This window comes from Salmo salar, chromosome 15 (assembly GCF_965601325.2).
Source record: "Salmo salar chromosome 15, fSalSal1, whole genome shotgun sequence".
Lineage (NCBI taxonomy): Eukaryota > Metazoa > Chordata > Actinopteri > Salmoniformes > Salmonidae > Salmo > Salmo salar.
Window position 1 is genome coordinate 75,965,776 of NC_138305.1, and position 16,083 is coordinate 75,981,858.

The 16,083-nt window shown below is 45.6% G+C and overlaps 1 protein-coding gene across 1 annotated transcript; it reads right to left on the minus strand.

Annotated features, from left to right (window-relative positions):
* Nucleotides 1-1,192: 1,192 nt before the first annotated feature.
* Nucleotides 1,193-14,579, minus strand: brpf3b (bromodomain and PHD finger containing, 3b). Its single transcript, XM_014146139.3, has 13 exons — nucleotides 13,993-14,579; nucleotides 11,347-12,921; nucleotides 10,911-11,067; nucleotides 10,294-10,425; nucleotides 9,928-10,056; nucleotides 8,130-8,442; nucleotides 7,175-7,420; nucleotides 6,039-6,587; nucleotides 5,709-5,790; nucleotides 5,463-5,557; nucleotides 3,928-4,025; nucleotides 3,354-3,508; nucleotides 1,193-2,612 (listed from the first exon to the last, which is right to left on the minus strand). Exons 2-13 carry the CDS (start codon nucleotides 12,885-12,887, stop codon nucleotides 2,429-2,431), a joined length of 3,681 nt encoding a protein of 1,226 aa, XP_014001614.1. The 5' UTR covers nucleotides 12,888-12,921; nucleotides 13,993-14,579; the 3' UTR covers nucleotides 1,193-2,428.
* Between the last annotated feature and the right edge of the window lie 1,504 nt (nucleotides 14,580-16,083).

The window sequence follows — 16,083 nt, forward strand, 5'->3', positions numbered from 1 at the left end:
CAATGGCCAAGCAGGAATATGCAGAAGCCTCATTAAAGACACCAAGAAGCAAAACAGAAGGAATTTGATTAATGGAAGACATTGGCACAAGCAGAAAAAGGGATACCTAGTCAGTTGTACAACTGAAATGTGTCTTCCACATTTAACCCAACCCCTCTGAATCCGAAAGGTGTGGGGGGCTACCATAATCAACATCCACGTATTCAGCACCCGGGGAACAATGGGTTAAATGCCTTGCTCAGGAGCAGAACATTTTTACCTTGTCAGCTCTGGGATACGATCCAGCAACCTTTCGTTTACTGGCCCAACGCTCTTTTAACAATACAACTTATCCGTTTCACATTTTAACAGAATCTCACTCCAAGGCTTCATGATCCTGGAGATCAAAATGTAAAACAATATAACGGGAATAAACTATCAGGGCTACCTGCAGAATTATTAAGACCTATATTAGGTCTCTGTGGCAAAGATGAAGAGCAAGATGCAGCAGGGGTAATGGAGTAGCCTAAACGCAAACATTAAACAAGCCAAACTCAAAGATGAATTTTGGAGGAAGGGTGAGGGTACACAATTCAATTAGCATTTTATAATTTGCTGTGTAGAACTGACAGTTCACCTGCCACAACAGTATGTATTAAGTTTACAGGGTATTCAGCAGATTATAATGGGCTTAAATGATTAGTATACTGTATATACTTTTCAAAAGTGTCATTGTAATTACTACAGTAGAGCTGTGCATTATGGAGTTGTTGAGCTATATTGAGTGAACAAATCTGGAGAAGATATTAGCTATATAGAAAATGAGGTTACCGGAAGAGCAGGGCTTCTTTGCCCCATGTCCATTACTAACTGAAATTATATATTTTACCTTTCAGATTTTTACATTTTTTCAGCTTAAATCAACTGTATCGTACATACCCTGTACATTGACTGTGGCCATACAGACGCTTTGAGGTTCTGGAGCTCCTCATTTACATTTTTCACGTTATTGTACATGATCAAATAAACCTGGTCTGCTGTCCACAGGTTTTAAATAAGAATTTAAGTAAGCATGTTATTTATCATTCAGTGGATTCATTATTTTTTTTCAGATAACATCCAAAATGATGTCTTTCCCAAGTGTCGACCTTATTGTAATTTGGTAATATTGTCGCGCCTAGATTCCAACCAATCAAAAAAAGAATTGCAAAAGTTTATTGGATAGAACAATTTATTTACCCACATGAGAAAATACTGATTCAGACAGGTTATTTGGTGAGTAGGTCAAATCTGCAATTTGTACAAGCTTACAATGTTTGTCTGCATTTTATAAACCGGTCTGGAATACTTTGAATATTCTATAATAAATATAATATTCTGTTCTTCACGGTGGGCTAAGGATTGGTCAGACCCTGAATGCAATATCTGAACACCTCTGCATCAGTAGCTCACCTTGGTTGCAAATCCTATAATCTTATACGGATTTCATTTGCCATCTATAACCAATATATAAACTTCATTTCAATACTTTCCAATTTCCATAAATAAATTACATTTCTTTGTATCAAAAAGAATTGATAAAGAACTGGCCTTTATGCAGATCCACAAAGAGAAGCTGAATACACTCTGTAGCAAGAGAATAAGTATGTACGGCCTTTCTTCATCCCCATTGGTGATTGAATTCGCATTTAAAAGTAGCAACATAAAATTAGGCTTAGTATGATATGCACACATATATACACACACACACACGTGTCTTTACAATATATAACAAGTGGTTTGTAAAACATTAAAATGTAAAAAGTGTTTGTAAGAAATGGCAGTGATCCATTCATACGGTTTCACAATTCATATAAATATGATAAATCTCTTTTCCAACCATTTGATTCCTTGGCAGTAGCATTATACAAAAAGGGAGGTGTTCATTGAACTTAGATCCAGCTACTGCAGCTCCATCTGTTCTCGGTGGCATCAAGATGGCTCACAACTAAATACCTCCAATCGTGCTCCTGGAGACAGTATTGCAGGTCCAAGCTCAGCAGTGAAACACCTGATTCAACTCACCAAGGGTTTGAAGATCAGTTGATTAGATGACTCGGGTGTCACAGTGGCGCTAACTACAGAACTACAGCACTCCAGAAGCAGGGTTGAGGATTTCTGCCTTATGCTCTCCTCCCTCTCCAAGTGGGATAGATACCTCTCCCCATATCTCCTTATACAGCCTGAAATCAGAGACTGCCCGATTGGTACAGGGGGGAAATGAGGTGCATTGACCCCCCAGACACCGCATAGATCTGAAAGGACTAAGAAAGGTGTAACCAGTAGGGATACTACTTGCAATACACCCGTTCAGACCTATGAGAAGTGTCCAGATAAGCTTAAAGCCATCCAGATCTTTCTGACCAATGACAATTGTTTAAGGCTAGGGGCTGATTTGGGTCCCCCACCGCTACAGGTAGTTTGAGGGGACAAAGGCTTGGTCCCGGCGCACGCGGCTCTGGTGGACCATGGCGCGGTCGTAGGCCACCTGCACAGACTTGCGGATGGTGGTCTTCCTGCCCTCCATCATACGCAGCTTGTCACCCGTGTCGTCCACACCCAGAGGAGTCACTTTGTCCTGCGGGAGCCACTGCCTGCAGGGGGGAGAAGTGAGCGGAGGGCCGTTGAAGCGAAAACATCTATAGCTGGGGGACGTACGCATGCACATCCAATGGCTTTGAGCAGACACTGGAGATTAAACTAACTTCCCTAATGAAGTCACAAATGTTAATAGTGAACTTCTTCCTCTTATATGAATCACACACTACTCACTCTTTCCCCCCCCCCCCCCAGGCTTCCTACTTATGGATTTTTTAAAGTCAGATGCACTATAAACAGAGGAATGTTTCTGTCTAACCGTTATTGACCCCTATGAGCTCAAATACATATTTAATTGCCATTCGACACAACACAAAAGCAAAACTTTTTGGGCATGTTCTTCAGTACACCCTACAACAGAGGTGTCAAATATACAAAAAACATTTTATACTTTAAAATTACTAAAAACAAATCAAAACTGTGTATAAATGATAAATGGACATACATTCACAGTTTCTTGACTGTGTCCAGCTCACTAATAATCACCGAACCAGTCAGGGAGCATAGAAAATTCCCCCAAAATTTGGTCCAATGTTGACGGCGAGGAAATAACACCTTTTCAGTGCGGCCCTCCGGACCTCATTGAAGACCGAATGCGGCCCCCGGACAAAATGAGTTTGACACCCCTGCCCTACAAGGAAGCTAGGAACCCAAAGATATGAAGCAGCCCTAGAATGAGAAGTTAGAGAGCAGCTTGTGGTCACTTAAGTGCTAGCCAAACACCACCTTCCTCTCACCATGTCCTCTTGTTGTCAAAGAAGAGCACCAGAAAGAGCTTCTCCCCAGCTTCCTCTGTCCTCTGCTCCCCCAGCTGTAGGACGTCCAGTGGGGGCACGGGGATGGGGACCCCATTGTGAAACAAGCCCTCCTGGGGCATTTCAGGGTCAATGATCTGGCCAATGGAAAAGATTAATTGGATTGGTTTTATTTTGACAATTCAAAACCCCTTAACATTAGATACAGCAAACATGTGCCAAATGAAGTGTTACACTGGATTTTAGGGTGGCTTAACCTTATAAAAACAATTTACAGTAAAAAGGCAGACACTGAGCAGTATGGGACGTTTCTAAGATTCTGAACTAACCTTTGGAGATCGTTAGTCTATTGAACAGCAAATATGTACTAAAATGCAATATGCTTTGTGTTAGTGGATTTTAGAGTGGCCTGACTTTAGGTCTCCTGCCATTTCAGACCATAAATCAATTTCCAAGTGTTAACCCTATGATACTAGGCCCAGGTAACCGCTAATCTCTTCGTTTGGGACCTGTATCAGTGTAGGCAAGCAGATGTTTGCCCAATGCATTCTCTCACCAACGCAGGGTAGGAGGGGTATCCCCGACACTTGGCCCAGACCAAGTCCAGGGGCTCCAGCACCACTACATTTTCAAAAGGCATCAGGATACCACTGCCTGCGGAGACAGACAGGAAAAGACAAATGTCGATTCTAAATACAAATATGCGGTGAATGGGGTGTTTATCTTGGACACGGTAGAGTTCTGTCATCCAAAAAGGAAAGTGGTTATCAACACCCAAGAAATGTAAGCTGCAACAGGATAGACCATTTCCATATTGTTCAAATCAAGACACTGACCATTTTTCAAAAGCCTCTGAAAGCTGTGTGAACACAGTACCAGTCAAATGTTGACACTTACTCATTCCAGGATTTCTCTTTATTTTTACTCTTCTCTATATTGTAACCAAAAAAGTGTTATACAAATCAAAATATATTTTATGTGTGAGATTTTTCAAAGCAGCCATTGATGACAGCTCTGCACACTCCTAGCATTCTCTCAACCAGCTTCACGAGGTAGTCACCTAGAAAGCATTTCAATTAACAGGTGTGCCTGGTTCAAAGTTAAATTTGTAGAACTTCTTTTCTTAATGCGTTTGAGCCAGTCAACTGTGACAAGGTAGGGGTGGTATACAGAAGATAGCCCTATTTGTTAAAAGACCAAGTCCATATTATGGCAAGAACAGCTCAAATAGGCAAAGAGAAATGACAATCCATCATTATCTTTAAGATATGAAGTCAGTCAATCAAGAAAATTAAGAACTTTGAAAGTTTCTACAAGTGTAGTTGCAAAAACCATCAAACGCTATGATGAAACTGGCTCTCACGAGGACCACCACAGGAAAGGAAGACCCAGAGTTACCTCTGCTGCAAAGGATGAAGTTCATTAGAGTTACCAGCCTCAGATTGCAGCTCAAATAAATGCTTCAGAGCTCAAGTAACAGACACATCTCAACATCAACTGCAAGGAGACTGTGAGTCAGGCCTTCATGGTTGAATTGCTGCAAAAAAACACTACTAAAGGACACCAATAATAAGAGACTTGCTTGGGCCAATTAACACGCGCAATGGACATAGACCGGTAGAAATCTGTCCTTTGGTCTGATGAGTCCAAATGTGCGATTTTTGGTTCCAACCACTGTCTTTGTGAGACGCAGAGTAGCTGAACGGGTGATCTCCACATGTTTGGCATGGAGGTGGTGGTGTGATGGTGCTTTGCTGGTGACACTGTCTGTGATTTATTTAGAATTCAAGGCACACTTAATTAATATTTAAAATGACGGCCTACCCCGGCCAAACCCGGACGACGCTGGGCCAATTGTGCGCCGCCCTATGGGACTCCCAATCACGGCCGGATGTGATGCAGCCTGGATTCGAACCAGGGACTGCAGTGACGCCTCTTGAAATGAGATGCAGTGCCTTAGACCGCTGCGCCACCCGGGAGCCCAATGTGAATATAGCGTTTATGACTGAATGTTAGTTTCCTAAGGACAGAACGGACCAAAATGTTTTATATGTATATATTTAAAACGTGGACTATTATTTTAAATTGTACCTGTAGCGGTGTAATCTGCATCCCCGGTAACAGTCTCCAAGAAAGGTACTTTGGAAAGTGCTGGTTTTCCGAGGCTTCGTTTGGGTGGTGCCCTGCTGTTGGGGTACACAGTATTTCAGTAGGCTGTGCTGTTGTACTGCAGATATGTTAATGTAGCCAGTGAAAATCGGATGAGAACCTGAGATCAGCACAAATAACATGATACTACACAAATTCATAACACTCAGGAGTAAGCGTACGCCTTACATTTCTTTGTGAAGGATTGGTGGAGGGCTACAGTCTGAGTCAGAACCACCATCGTTGTCCCTTTTGAACCCATTGGTGAGTCCTGAAAGAAGACAGAAACCAATTGTCAGACATTTGCTGAGTATAAAGCCTCATTTACAACTTACGCAACACAATTAACTACACAAAATGGCAATCCTGAGTAGTTGCACGTTTCAGGGCTGCACACGTTTATGTTTTCCTGCTACTTAAATACGTATAACAGCCATTTTGCATAGCTAATTGCGTTCTTGAATTACAAAATGTATAAATTAGGCTTAAATCAAAAGAAGCACATGTTCAGCCACTTACTAGTCTCCAGTGTATGGTTAGGGGTCTTTTCCAGCTCCCCCTCTGAGATGGCATCTTGACTAGGGGTCCCCCGTTCAGGCGTGGTGAATGAGGTCTGCTGGGGGATCTTAGACGGGGTAGATAAAGGGGTACTTAAAGCGGAATTGGGGGTCAGGGGGACACTACCGCCAAGACTGTCTTTCTCTCTAAGCAGCTTTGCTCCGTTCTTTGCTTTTTTGAAAAGCACAGAAGTCCGGCGCCCTACTCCCGCGGTGGCAGGGCGTGGGGACAAGGTGTCGGAAAGGCCGTTGACCACCAGCCCGCCACAGTATAAACTGGGTGCCTCTTCTGCTTTAGTGCAATTCTTGTTTCTTGTAGCGTCAAGGGTGGGAGTACCACTATCTGAGCTCTCGCTGTCCAATTTCAGGCGCTTTTTGGGATGGCCCAGGGTCCTTAGCTCGCCCGTCATGGGGCGCAGCGTGGGGGGATCCAGGGGTGCATCTCCCTGCAGAGGGGGAGGTGCCAGGCACGTTGGCTCCAGCGTTGGGGGAGGGGTACATTTGAGGTCCTCTGAAAGCGGAGAAAGGGACTGATCAAACTGACAGCTCATTTACATAATAATTCGATGATTGAGTCTTGGCTTTCATCATGTTGTGATTAGTTAGGGCGACCAATACAAAGTCAAAAGTTCACACAACTCAGCAAAACAAATGGATAGGTGAATTAGCACAACTTCTTAATTAAATGGCAAAAAAAACACTAGCATGCTTGACCAAGGTTCGATTGCCTAGTATTCTCGGTTCCCCCCCTGAAATGTACTACATTGGTGTCAGAGGTGGGATGACATGACTGTATGAGGCCAATGGAGGCGAGTCCATGAGGTGGCGGTGCAGAGGACGAGAAGAAACGCAGAGTGCGCCTGGAGAGGGTTGTGAGGCCACTACGTGGGACCCTACTTACTAGACTGCAGACAGTGAAGTGCTTTGGGTTGGTGCGTGGGGGGACCCTGGCTCAATTACCTGAGGATAATTTGCTGTTAGCTCATGATTGCAACCGGTCTCGTTTCAGCAGAGCAGATCATTAAATAGGCGGTTTCTATAGGTAATTAAAACGTCACTATCATACAACGACACATTGCCAACGTTTCGATCACTCACCTTTATCTGAAGACAGGCCGTTGTCAGCCTCCTCCTCTTTGACATCTCCGTTGAGGAGCGAGTTGCGGTGGTGCTGGCCCTGTCGGTACCGGATGCTGTTGATCTCGCGGCGCAGGAGGCGGATGCGGCGGGTGCGGGCGCCGCTGGAGCGCATGGTGGCCACCACATCCAGCTTGTCCAGCAGCTCCTTCAGCTGCTCCTCAGGAGACATGTGCAGACGGTTCTCGGGGTCCAGCAGGGTGTCCACTACACAGGGACAGAACGCCACAGAGATGGGTTTACCACTCTATATCATAGCCCACAAGGCGGCAAACTCATCAACACAATAAAGCAACTCAAAATAGCTCAGGGAAATATCACCATTCACCACAGGCTTGAGCTCACTCCAAAAGAAATGAGAACAAAGTATCTGGGCTACAAACAGAGGACAGAACAGGTAGGCTATACAAACACAGGTTTGAAGTTGATCTAAATTTAAAACTGCCACGGTTTCTATGACACACAGAGTACGCTGCTTCGAGTCTCCTTTCATTCCACTTTTATTTCCCCCGTGTCACTCGAATTGCAGCAACTAAGTATGTATATCCACTTCCATTTTCAGGCTTTGTTGTGAAAATCACCCCCAAAAGAGAGACCTTCTCTGGTGCATTTTATGAGGACAAAGAACTGGGTTAGATTTGTTTATATTTGACCTTTATCTTTTCTTTTTTTTAAGGGGGGGTGAGAAAGGAAGCAGCAGTAGAGACTTGCCTATCATAGAGACGTTTGTTGCTAGAGGTTTACTTGGGACCTGGGCGACGTCCAACATGGAACAAGAACAAACGTACCTCTCTGATGTGTAGAATAAGGAATCACATGAGCTCTAATAATGACGCTCCACAACAGTCGCCTACCGAGCTTGGTCCCAGGTTCAGAATCAGAAACAAGCCAACATCCGTGCCACCGCATCACTCACCGTCCTCCCAGGTGCAGCGGTAGTAGTCGTGTTTCTGGGGCGACTCTGCAAGATGCATGCCCGTGGCCGGGTCCAGGCCAGTGTTGTGGGCCTGTCGCTGGGCGTGACGGAGGATTGCACCCCCCAGGTCACGGAGACGCTGGGCAGCACGGTGGAACAGCGTATCCTTGGTATTGTACAGCAGGCAGTTGGCCACCATCATGTTGAAGTCTACCTCCAGGTGGGCCAGCGAGTTATAACTGTGGGCTTCCAGCTTGGAGCGCATGGTGGAGAAGTCCATGGGCTGGCTGATAAACTCCAGGTAGTCTGGGACCTGGGGGGGGACAGAGGGGGAAGAGCAGAAAGACAGTCAGGGAGATAGAAACATGCACAGTCTAAAGCAGGGGTCTTCAACCTTTTTCCCCATGAGAGATCCTTAGTGTACAATAGAAAGGGCACAGTTTTCTATCAATATACCTGGTAAAATAATGGTTAATAAACAACTACGGGGCCCTATAAAATCATTATGCTTTCCTGGTTTTAGAGATGTTCCACCCTCAAAATTACAATTGTTCATAGAGAAACAAAATTGGATGTTCTGAGTCCATGTCAATGCTTAAATAAATCACATCAAAACCAACAATTTTATTTTGAGTGTTCCCTTTAATTGCACATCTAATGAGTGAGGAATGTGCCGTCTAATGATAGTTCTGTACTGTTGCTGTCCATTTAATGGCAAAGTTTGCAAATAATAGATACAAATGTTATACTTACTCATGATATACTTATGCCAGGTTAGTGTACTTTGCAGTTAGCATTTCATTGAAAAGGTTCTTTGGAAACCATTTCTGTCAACCCACAAGACGGTTATCACATCACGGAATGATAGACAAACGGGCGCACTACACATACAGACTGGCAAGATTGCTGGAAATGAATTGGCAGAAATTGTGTTAGGTTTACCAGGAGTGGGATGTCAACGTTCCGTTGGTTAGATAGTAGCTGGGAGCTTGCGGTGGCTGATACTTTTGAGATTTATTTATGACAGTTTGCGATGGAAAGCGTGAAAATTGCATGAACTTTCAAAATTGTTTGGCGAGCTACTCATATGTGGGCTGCGAGCTACTGATGGCCTGTGATCAACCTGTTGGAGATCCCCGGTCTAAAGCCAAGCCGTCATTATCATATTTATTACATTAAATCGGTTGTAGATCTCAAAGGAGTTGGGATGAGGGGTGATTTGGGACAGAGTAAAAAAAGATAAGCACCCTAAGCTAAGCAACAGAGGGAAACAGACTATGAAAGGGCAACGGGTCTAACATTGACTTGTCGGCAGTAACCAACAAAGATGAACAGAACACGCGGTAGTCACATGACAGATGCAGCAGGACACGTCCCTACACCACTAGAACAGGCCATAAACCATATGAAAGAATCAAATCCCCAGTATTGGGTAAAACAGATCTCAGTACTGTGCTGGCTGTGCATCATTTTCCCTGATCCTCAGACACGTCAGTACTGGAGGTCATTCGGAGAAAGAAAAAAAAATGTCAGTGACTTTGAAATTCAAGTAAAAACAGCTTCTAACCTTTATAAAAAAAAAATGTAAAAGTAAATTACCATGGATTTTCAAACCATTTAGCCAAGTACTGTAAATATGTTTTTAACACATGTAAGCAACATTCACGTTTGTCTGTAGCATACACAAGTTTCGTTTTTTGCATTTAATAACAAGTTTGATATTTCCCATTCGGTTGACTGGTCAGTTACTCCGAGGACCGTATCCCTGAGGTTCTACAGTATTAGCATGGTGACTGACCTCCTTGAGGTTGACGGGCTGTGCAAAGATCTGGCCTGCATCTTTCTCCTGCAGCTGGTCCAGTGTGGAGCGCAGCAGCACCTGCATTGGGGTCAGCTGTAGCTCCAGGGCCGCCTGGTGAACCTTGACCTTTGGAAAGTGAGAGAGAGTTCGGAAGGGAGGCCAGCAACTCACATGTAAATCAAAATTTCTCAGCAGACTAAATGAAGGTCCTGTATGATATTTTTAAGGAAGTATCTTAACCTTTTATTTAAGTGGGGAAAACACAGAATAAGTTGTCTTTTTTCAGTAACGACCTCAATTGTCAAAGCATGGACAGACCGTGATATAGAGCAAGTGCATAAACAGACAGTCTAGTCTCCATACCTGCTCTCTCTTCAGTTTCTCCCGCTTGCGGATGAGCTCCACCAATAGCCGGGCTCTTTCCAGGTCCTGTCGCAACTTCTGCCAGTACTTCAGCTCCTCCCTAACAGCACACACCTTCTCATCGGGCTCCGGCTGCAAACACACAGATATTAATTCAAACAACTCCCCGACACACAATGTAGGGGGTGCTTCAATTGTATGAGGTGTGTCTTCTACTTGTCTTCTCATTCACTTCATCTGCCATGATGGGAAATTCCTGGTCAAGATCCACCATTTTGCTTTCACCTGTCCATTTTGTACTATTTATTCAGTGAAGATGGAGGGAGAAGAGGACTCTACATAATATTGTAGAGATGCACCCGGGGATTTGAATTTACTGAACATCATTGTTATAGGATACTCCAAGGAGAATATTCAATATAACAGATATAAATGTATTATACACGATTCCAAAAACATGCACAATTTTAAATTGAGCCAGCCAGCACTACCGATGATATTTCTTCAGATTGTATATTTCTACTGACATCTGTGTACTGTTCTATTGTGGCATTCGACAGAATAACCCCCTGATGTTAACAGCCCCTTTGACCTTAGAGTGCCCAATGACTTCTGACCTGTTCAATGTGCCTCTGTGATTGGACATGGGAGTGCAGACGACGAATGAGTGCGACCCCGTTCCGTGACTGGCGTTTCAAGAGCCAATAGTTGTGCAGCCTTTGCATGAACTGGTTCTTCCTCTGGACCAGAATCCCTTTGCAGATGGTGTTCAACCTGTGTGGCATCGGGAGGAGTTTAACACACACACCGTTCATTACTACAGCATTTGAAAGGTATTCTTGTCGTTCACACAATGGGCCAAATCCTAACTTAAGATTCCGTATGGGCTACAAGAAACTTTGCACATTGTCAACGTGCATCTGGAGTTAGGATGAGGCCCCATGGACGTTTAAGCATCTTACACACTAACATATACCTATGAGCCAAATGCAGCATGACAGTATAGGTAGAATCCTGCCAGCTAACAACAAGAGGAGGCTGGTGAACACAGACCTTTGAGTGGGGATCTGTGGAACTGTGACCATTGGCGTAGTGGAGGCGCGGTTGGCAGCCACCTCCAGACCCTTCTTCCCCTTCCTCTTCCCGTGCTTGCCCTCCTTCTTGCTCCGCTTCTGCACCTGTGGGGCCTCTGTATATGCACTGCGCCCCCGGCTGGCCCGGCCCCCCACCGCCCTCCCTGTGGGATCCTCCTCGTCCGACCCCCCCTCCTGGCCCGGCGGCGAGTGCACCTCACAGAAGGCTGTCTTCTTCACCGAGAAGGTGGTGCCGTTGACGTTGGTTTCCCGCACGGGGTCGATCTTCATGAAGAGCCCGGCGCGCTGGGCGCACGTGACATGGAAGGCTGTGTAGCAGTTGGCCTTGTGGCACTGGATGGCAGCGCCACGACCCTTCTGCTTGCACAGGTAGCAGGTGAGCTTCCAGCGGGCGGGCGGGATGTTGTCCACCCCTTCCACGGGTTCCAGGAAAACAGTGTTGGCGAAGCACACCTCGGGGATCCAGATGGCACACACCACATGGGCCCAGCACCCGTCACTGGTCTGCTTGAAGGCGCCACCCCGGTTGGGGCATAGCACACAATCCACAGGCCGCTGAGGCGACTGCAGGCAGCAGCGGCACAACCACTGGCCCTCTGGGATGTAGGGCACGCCGTAGCACTCCTGGTGCACAGCCAGGTTGCAGGCGTCACAGAAGAGGATGACGTTGCTGTTGAGGCACTCGTCGTCCAGGCACACGCAGCAGAAGGCATCGTCGTCGATGGCGCTCTGAGAGGGCGCCCGGCTGCGAGCCTCCCGGTAAGACTCCTCTTCCAGGCGGTCCACCAGCAGCTCAAAAGTGTCAGGGGAGACTGTGGCGTGGCCGTCTGACGCCCGCCTGGCGTTCACCATCTCAAGCCAGGCCGCGTCCTCCTCGTCCATGTCATACTCTGCCTCCGCCTCCTGTTCCTCTGCCGAGCGCTCTATGTAGCGATAGTAGGCCGTGGGCAGAGAGGGCGCCGCACAGGGGCTGAAGGCCTCCAGCATTCGGAAGGTGGGCTCGGGAAGGGGGGCCTGATGATGGTTGTGTGAGGAGTTAGTCTTGTTGTGAGGTTGTGAGTGAGAGTTGGGGCAGTGGTTCTGAGGTGTGGAGGAAGAGGACGATGATGTGGAGGAGGAATGTTTGGAGTCTTTCTTGCGGCCTCTGGGCATGGAGGGCGGCTTGCGTCCGGGGTTGGCACTGGCAGCTGTGACGGGCTGCTCGCTGTTCTCTTTGTTGCTGTTGCACTCAGTGATGTCCTGGGCCGTCATCTCGTCCTCTGTGATGACCGTCAGAGGGTCCACGATGGAGATCCGGTGGAGCCTGCCATCCAAGTCTACTTCCACCACTTTCTGGGCCTGGGAATAAGTCAGTGTCTCTCTGGTTGGGGACACCTTGAGGCTGTAGGGTGAAGGGGAGCGCTGCCGGGCCCCACCTCGTCCCCTACCAGCTTGGTAAGACTTTCTCCCACCCGCATCCCCTCCCCCGGCCAGGTGGCCCCTCCGCCGTGGCTTCCTCATGGGCCTCCTACCACGCAGCGCCCGACACCCACTGCTGCAACCAGATGAAGGCGAGAACATACCATTAGAAACTGGAAATGGCTAGCTAAGAATTTAACAGATGGACAGCAAAGGCCAACCATTGCCTTCTAAATGTTATGCCACTCAATGTGTGCACAAATTATGTTTAGTTGGCCAACGATAGTTGAAATGTTGTGTACATATGGCTATCATTGACAGTGACAGACTGAATCTGAGCAAAGTAACCATGCACCCTTTTTTATTTTGGCAGGTCATAGGGGAGGTGTTAGGGCTTAACTGATAGTATAGGAGCTATGGCTATACTCAAATGGGATGAAAGGTGCCCTACTGTCAAATAGTGGATTGCACACCACAGTCAACATATACTAAACTAGCTGTAGTCTACTACAGTACTCTCCACTGTCAGTAAATCATGAGTAGATGTTTGTGTACATTATCATTTGCGTCATGTCATTACATTGACAGAAACTACCAACATCCGCGTTTAGTCAACCCTACAATAACTACACAGCCAATAATTTCCCCCGTTATTTGGATGAAGCAACCTCAAAGCCAATCAAGTGCCTAGTGTGCCTCAGCGAACGTATGACAAGTGCCCCTTTCCAGATAAAAATGTCCGCCATTTGTTTTAAACAAATTGAATACACCACACAAACCCAAATCATTAAACATTATAGAGCTGATGAACGTAAATTGAACGTGTTATCTAACGTTAGCTAGCTAGTTACGACTGTTAGACAACAAATACAATGAAGCGTTATGAGATCCGACCCAAAAAGTGCAACACTTGCTAACTAAGTTAGCTAAGTGCACGAGCTAACGTTAACTAGCTAATTGAACAACTTTAGATAGCGCTGGTAGCTAACTAGTTGCTCCAAATGAGCTGGCTTTGGCTAACAGGATAGCTAGCTAAGTTACCTTAGCTCTATAGCTCGCGCTTCTTTTACCAACCTACTAATGTGTAGCCGCTACTACAGGCTAGCTAACGTTACTGGGAAGTCAAATGCAGTCCCTAACATATATGTGTATGATATGAACCAGCTAATCCTCGTCGTTGAAAACTGTAACAACGATGTTATCTTACCTTCACTGGCAGTTCGGCAACCGGGAATGAAACACAGGTTTATCGTTGGCTAGTTTAGCTAGCTAACGTTAGCTCACCCTGCAACACCTACACCAAAAGCCAGTACAGTATATTTCGTTGATAAAACGTCTGTTGCCTCAGTCCTCCCTTAAATACACGCCCAATCGTTTCCAAATACTGACATTAAACATAGCTAGCTAATTTATTATCCTAGTATAGAAGCGAGTAAGTTGTCGACCCAGTTTTGACAAGGAGAATAGCATTTCCTTGCTAGCCGCAACCTCGGATGTGCGGTACCGAGTAGGGAAAGCGAGGCTAAAACACGCCCCTTGACCAAAGCAGGCCATCCGGAGGTTATGGTTTCGCGCTCCGCTACAAATTTTATTAAAACATTTAACACTTTTAAGCGACACTTGTGGCTTATGATTTAGCTAATAAATGTGTATTGATATGTACACATACGAGTATCAATACAATTGAAACAGTCGTTGCAATGCCTCAACTTTGCTCCGCAAGTGCAACACCGTACGAAAGAGCTAGTAGTAATACATCATTGCAGATCAGATAGCAACAGCGGGCTACACAAACGAGTCTCGGAAACACTTGGAGCACTTTGACGCAAAATAACATACGGCAGCAGCCAGGCCTAAAAACTATGCAAAATAATGAGCCTAAAAAGTATGACAGGCCAATGAGCATGATGTGCAAACAAATTAGTTTAAAGTTTAGTAAATTAAATGTTTCCTTGCTTTTCGAACAAACTCGCAATCCGATTTACATGGAATGGAAAACTAACCGTTTAGCTGGCCTAGATTTAAACATTAACAATAAACAGAAACAATAATGCACAAATAAATTATTTTAGCCTGTTTGAATAGTCCTCTTTGAATTAGCCTACTTCTATTTCAACTGAATCTTGGTTAGAGAATACTATCTACCAAGAGCTTTCATCTGGATTTTTCGTAGCTGTTTAAATACCACCACAGACTGAGGCTGGCGCTAAAACAGCATTGAATGAGCTGTATTCCGCCATAAGCAAACAAGAAAACGCTCACCCAGAGGCGGCGCTCATAGTAGCCGGGGACTTTAATTAATGCAGGGAAACTTAAATACGTTTTCCCAAATTTCTATCAGCATGTTAAATGTGCAACCAGAGGGGAAAAAAAACTCTGGACCACCTTTACTCCACACACAGAGACGCAAACAAAGCTCTCCCTCGCCCTCCATTTGGAAAAAATGAATGCAGGAAGCACCAGTGACTAGAACAATAAAAAAGTGGTCAGATGAAGCAGATGCTAAGCAACAGGACTGTTTTGCTGGAATATGTTCCGGGATTCCTCCCATTGAGGATGCACCACATCAGTCATTGGCTTTGACCGTACACACCCCAACCAGAAGCCATGGATTACAGGCAACATCCGCACTGAGCTAAAGGCTAGAGTTGCTGCTTTCAAGGAGCGGGACTCTAACCCAGAAGCTGAAAAGAAATCCCGCTATATCCTCCGACGAACCATCAAACAGGCAAAGCATCAATACAGGACTAAGATCAAATTGTAGTCCACCGGCTTTGGCACTCGTCGGCTGTGGCAGGGCTTGCAAACCATTACAGAATACAAAGGGAAGCACAGCCGAGAGCTGCCCAGTGACACGAGCCTACCAGACGAGCTAAACTACTTCTATGCTCGCTTTGAGGCAAATAACACTGAAACATGCATGAGAGCACCAGATGTTCTAGAAAACTGTGTGATCACGCTCTCCGCAGTCGATGTGAGTAAGACATTTAAACAGGTCAACATTCACAAGGCCGCAGGTCCAGATGGATTACCAGGACGTGTACTGCGAGCATGCGGTGACCAACTGGCAAGTGTCTACACTGACATTTTCAACTTCTCCCTGTCCGTGTCTGTAATACTAACATGTTTTAAGCAGACTACCACAGTGCCTGTGCCCAAGAACACTAAGGTAACCTGCATAAATGACTACCGACCCGTAGCACTGTAGCCATGAAGTGCTTTGAAAGGCTGGTCATGGCTCACATCAACACCATTATCCCAGAAACCCTAGACACACTCAAATTTGCATACTGTCCCA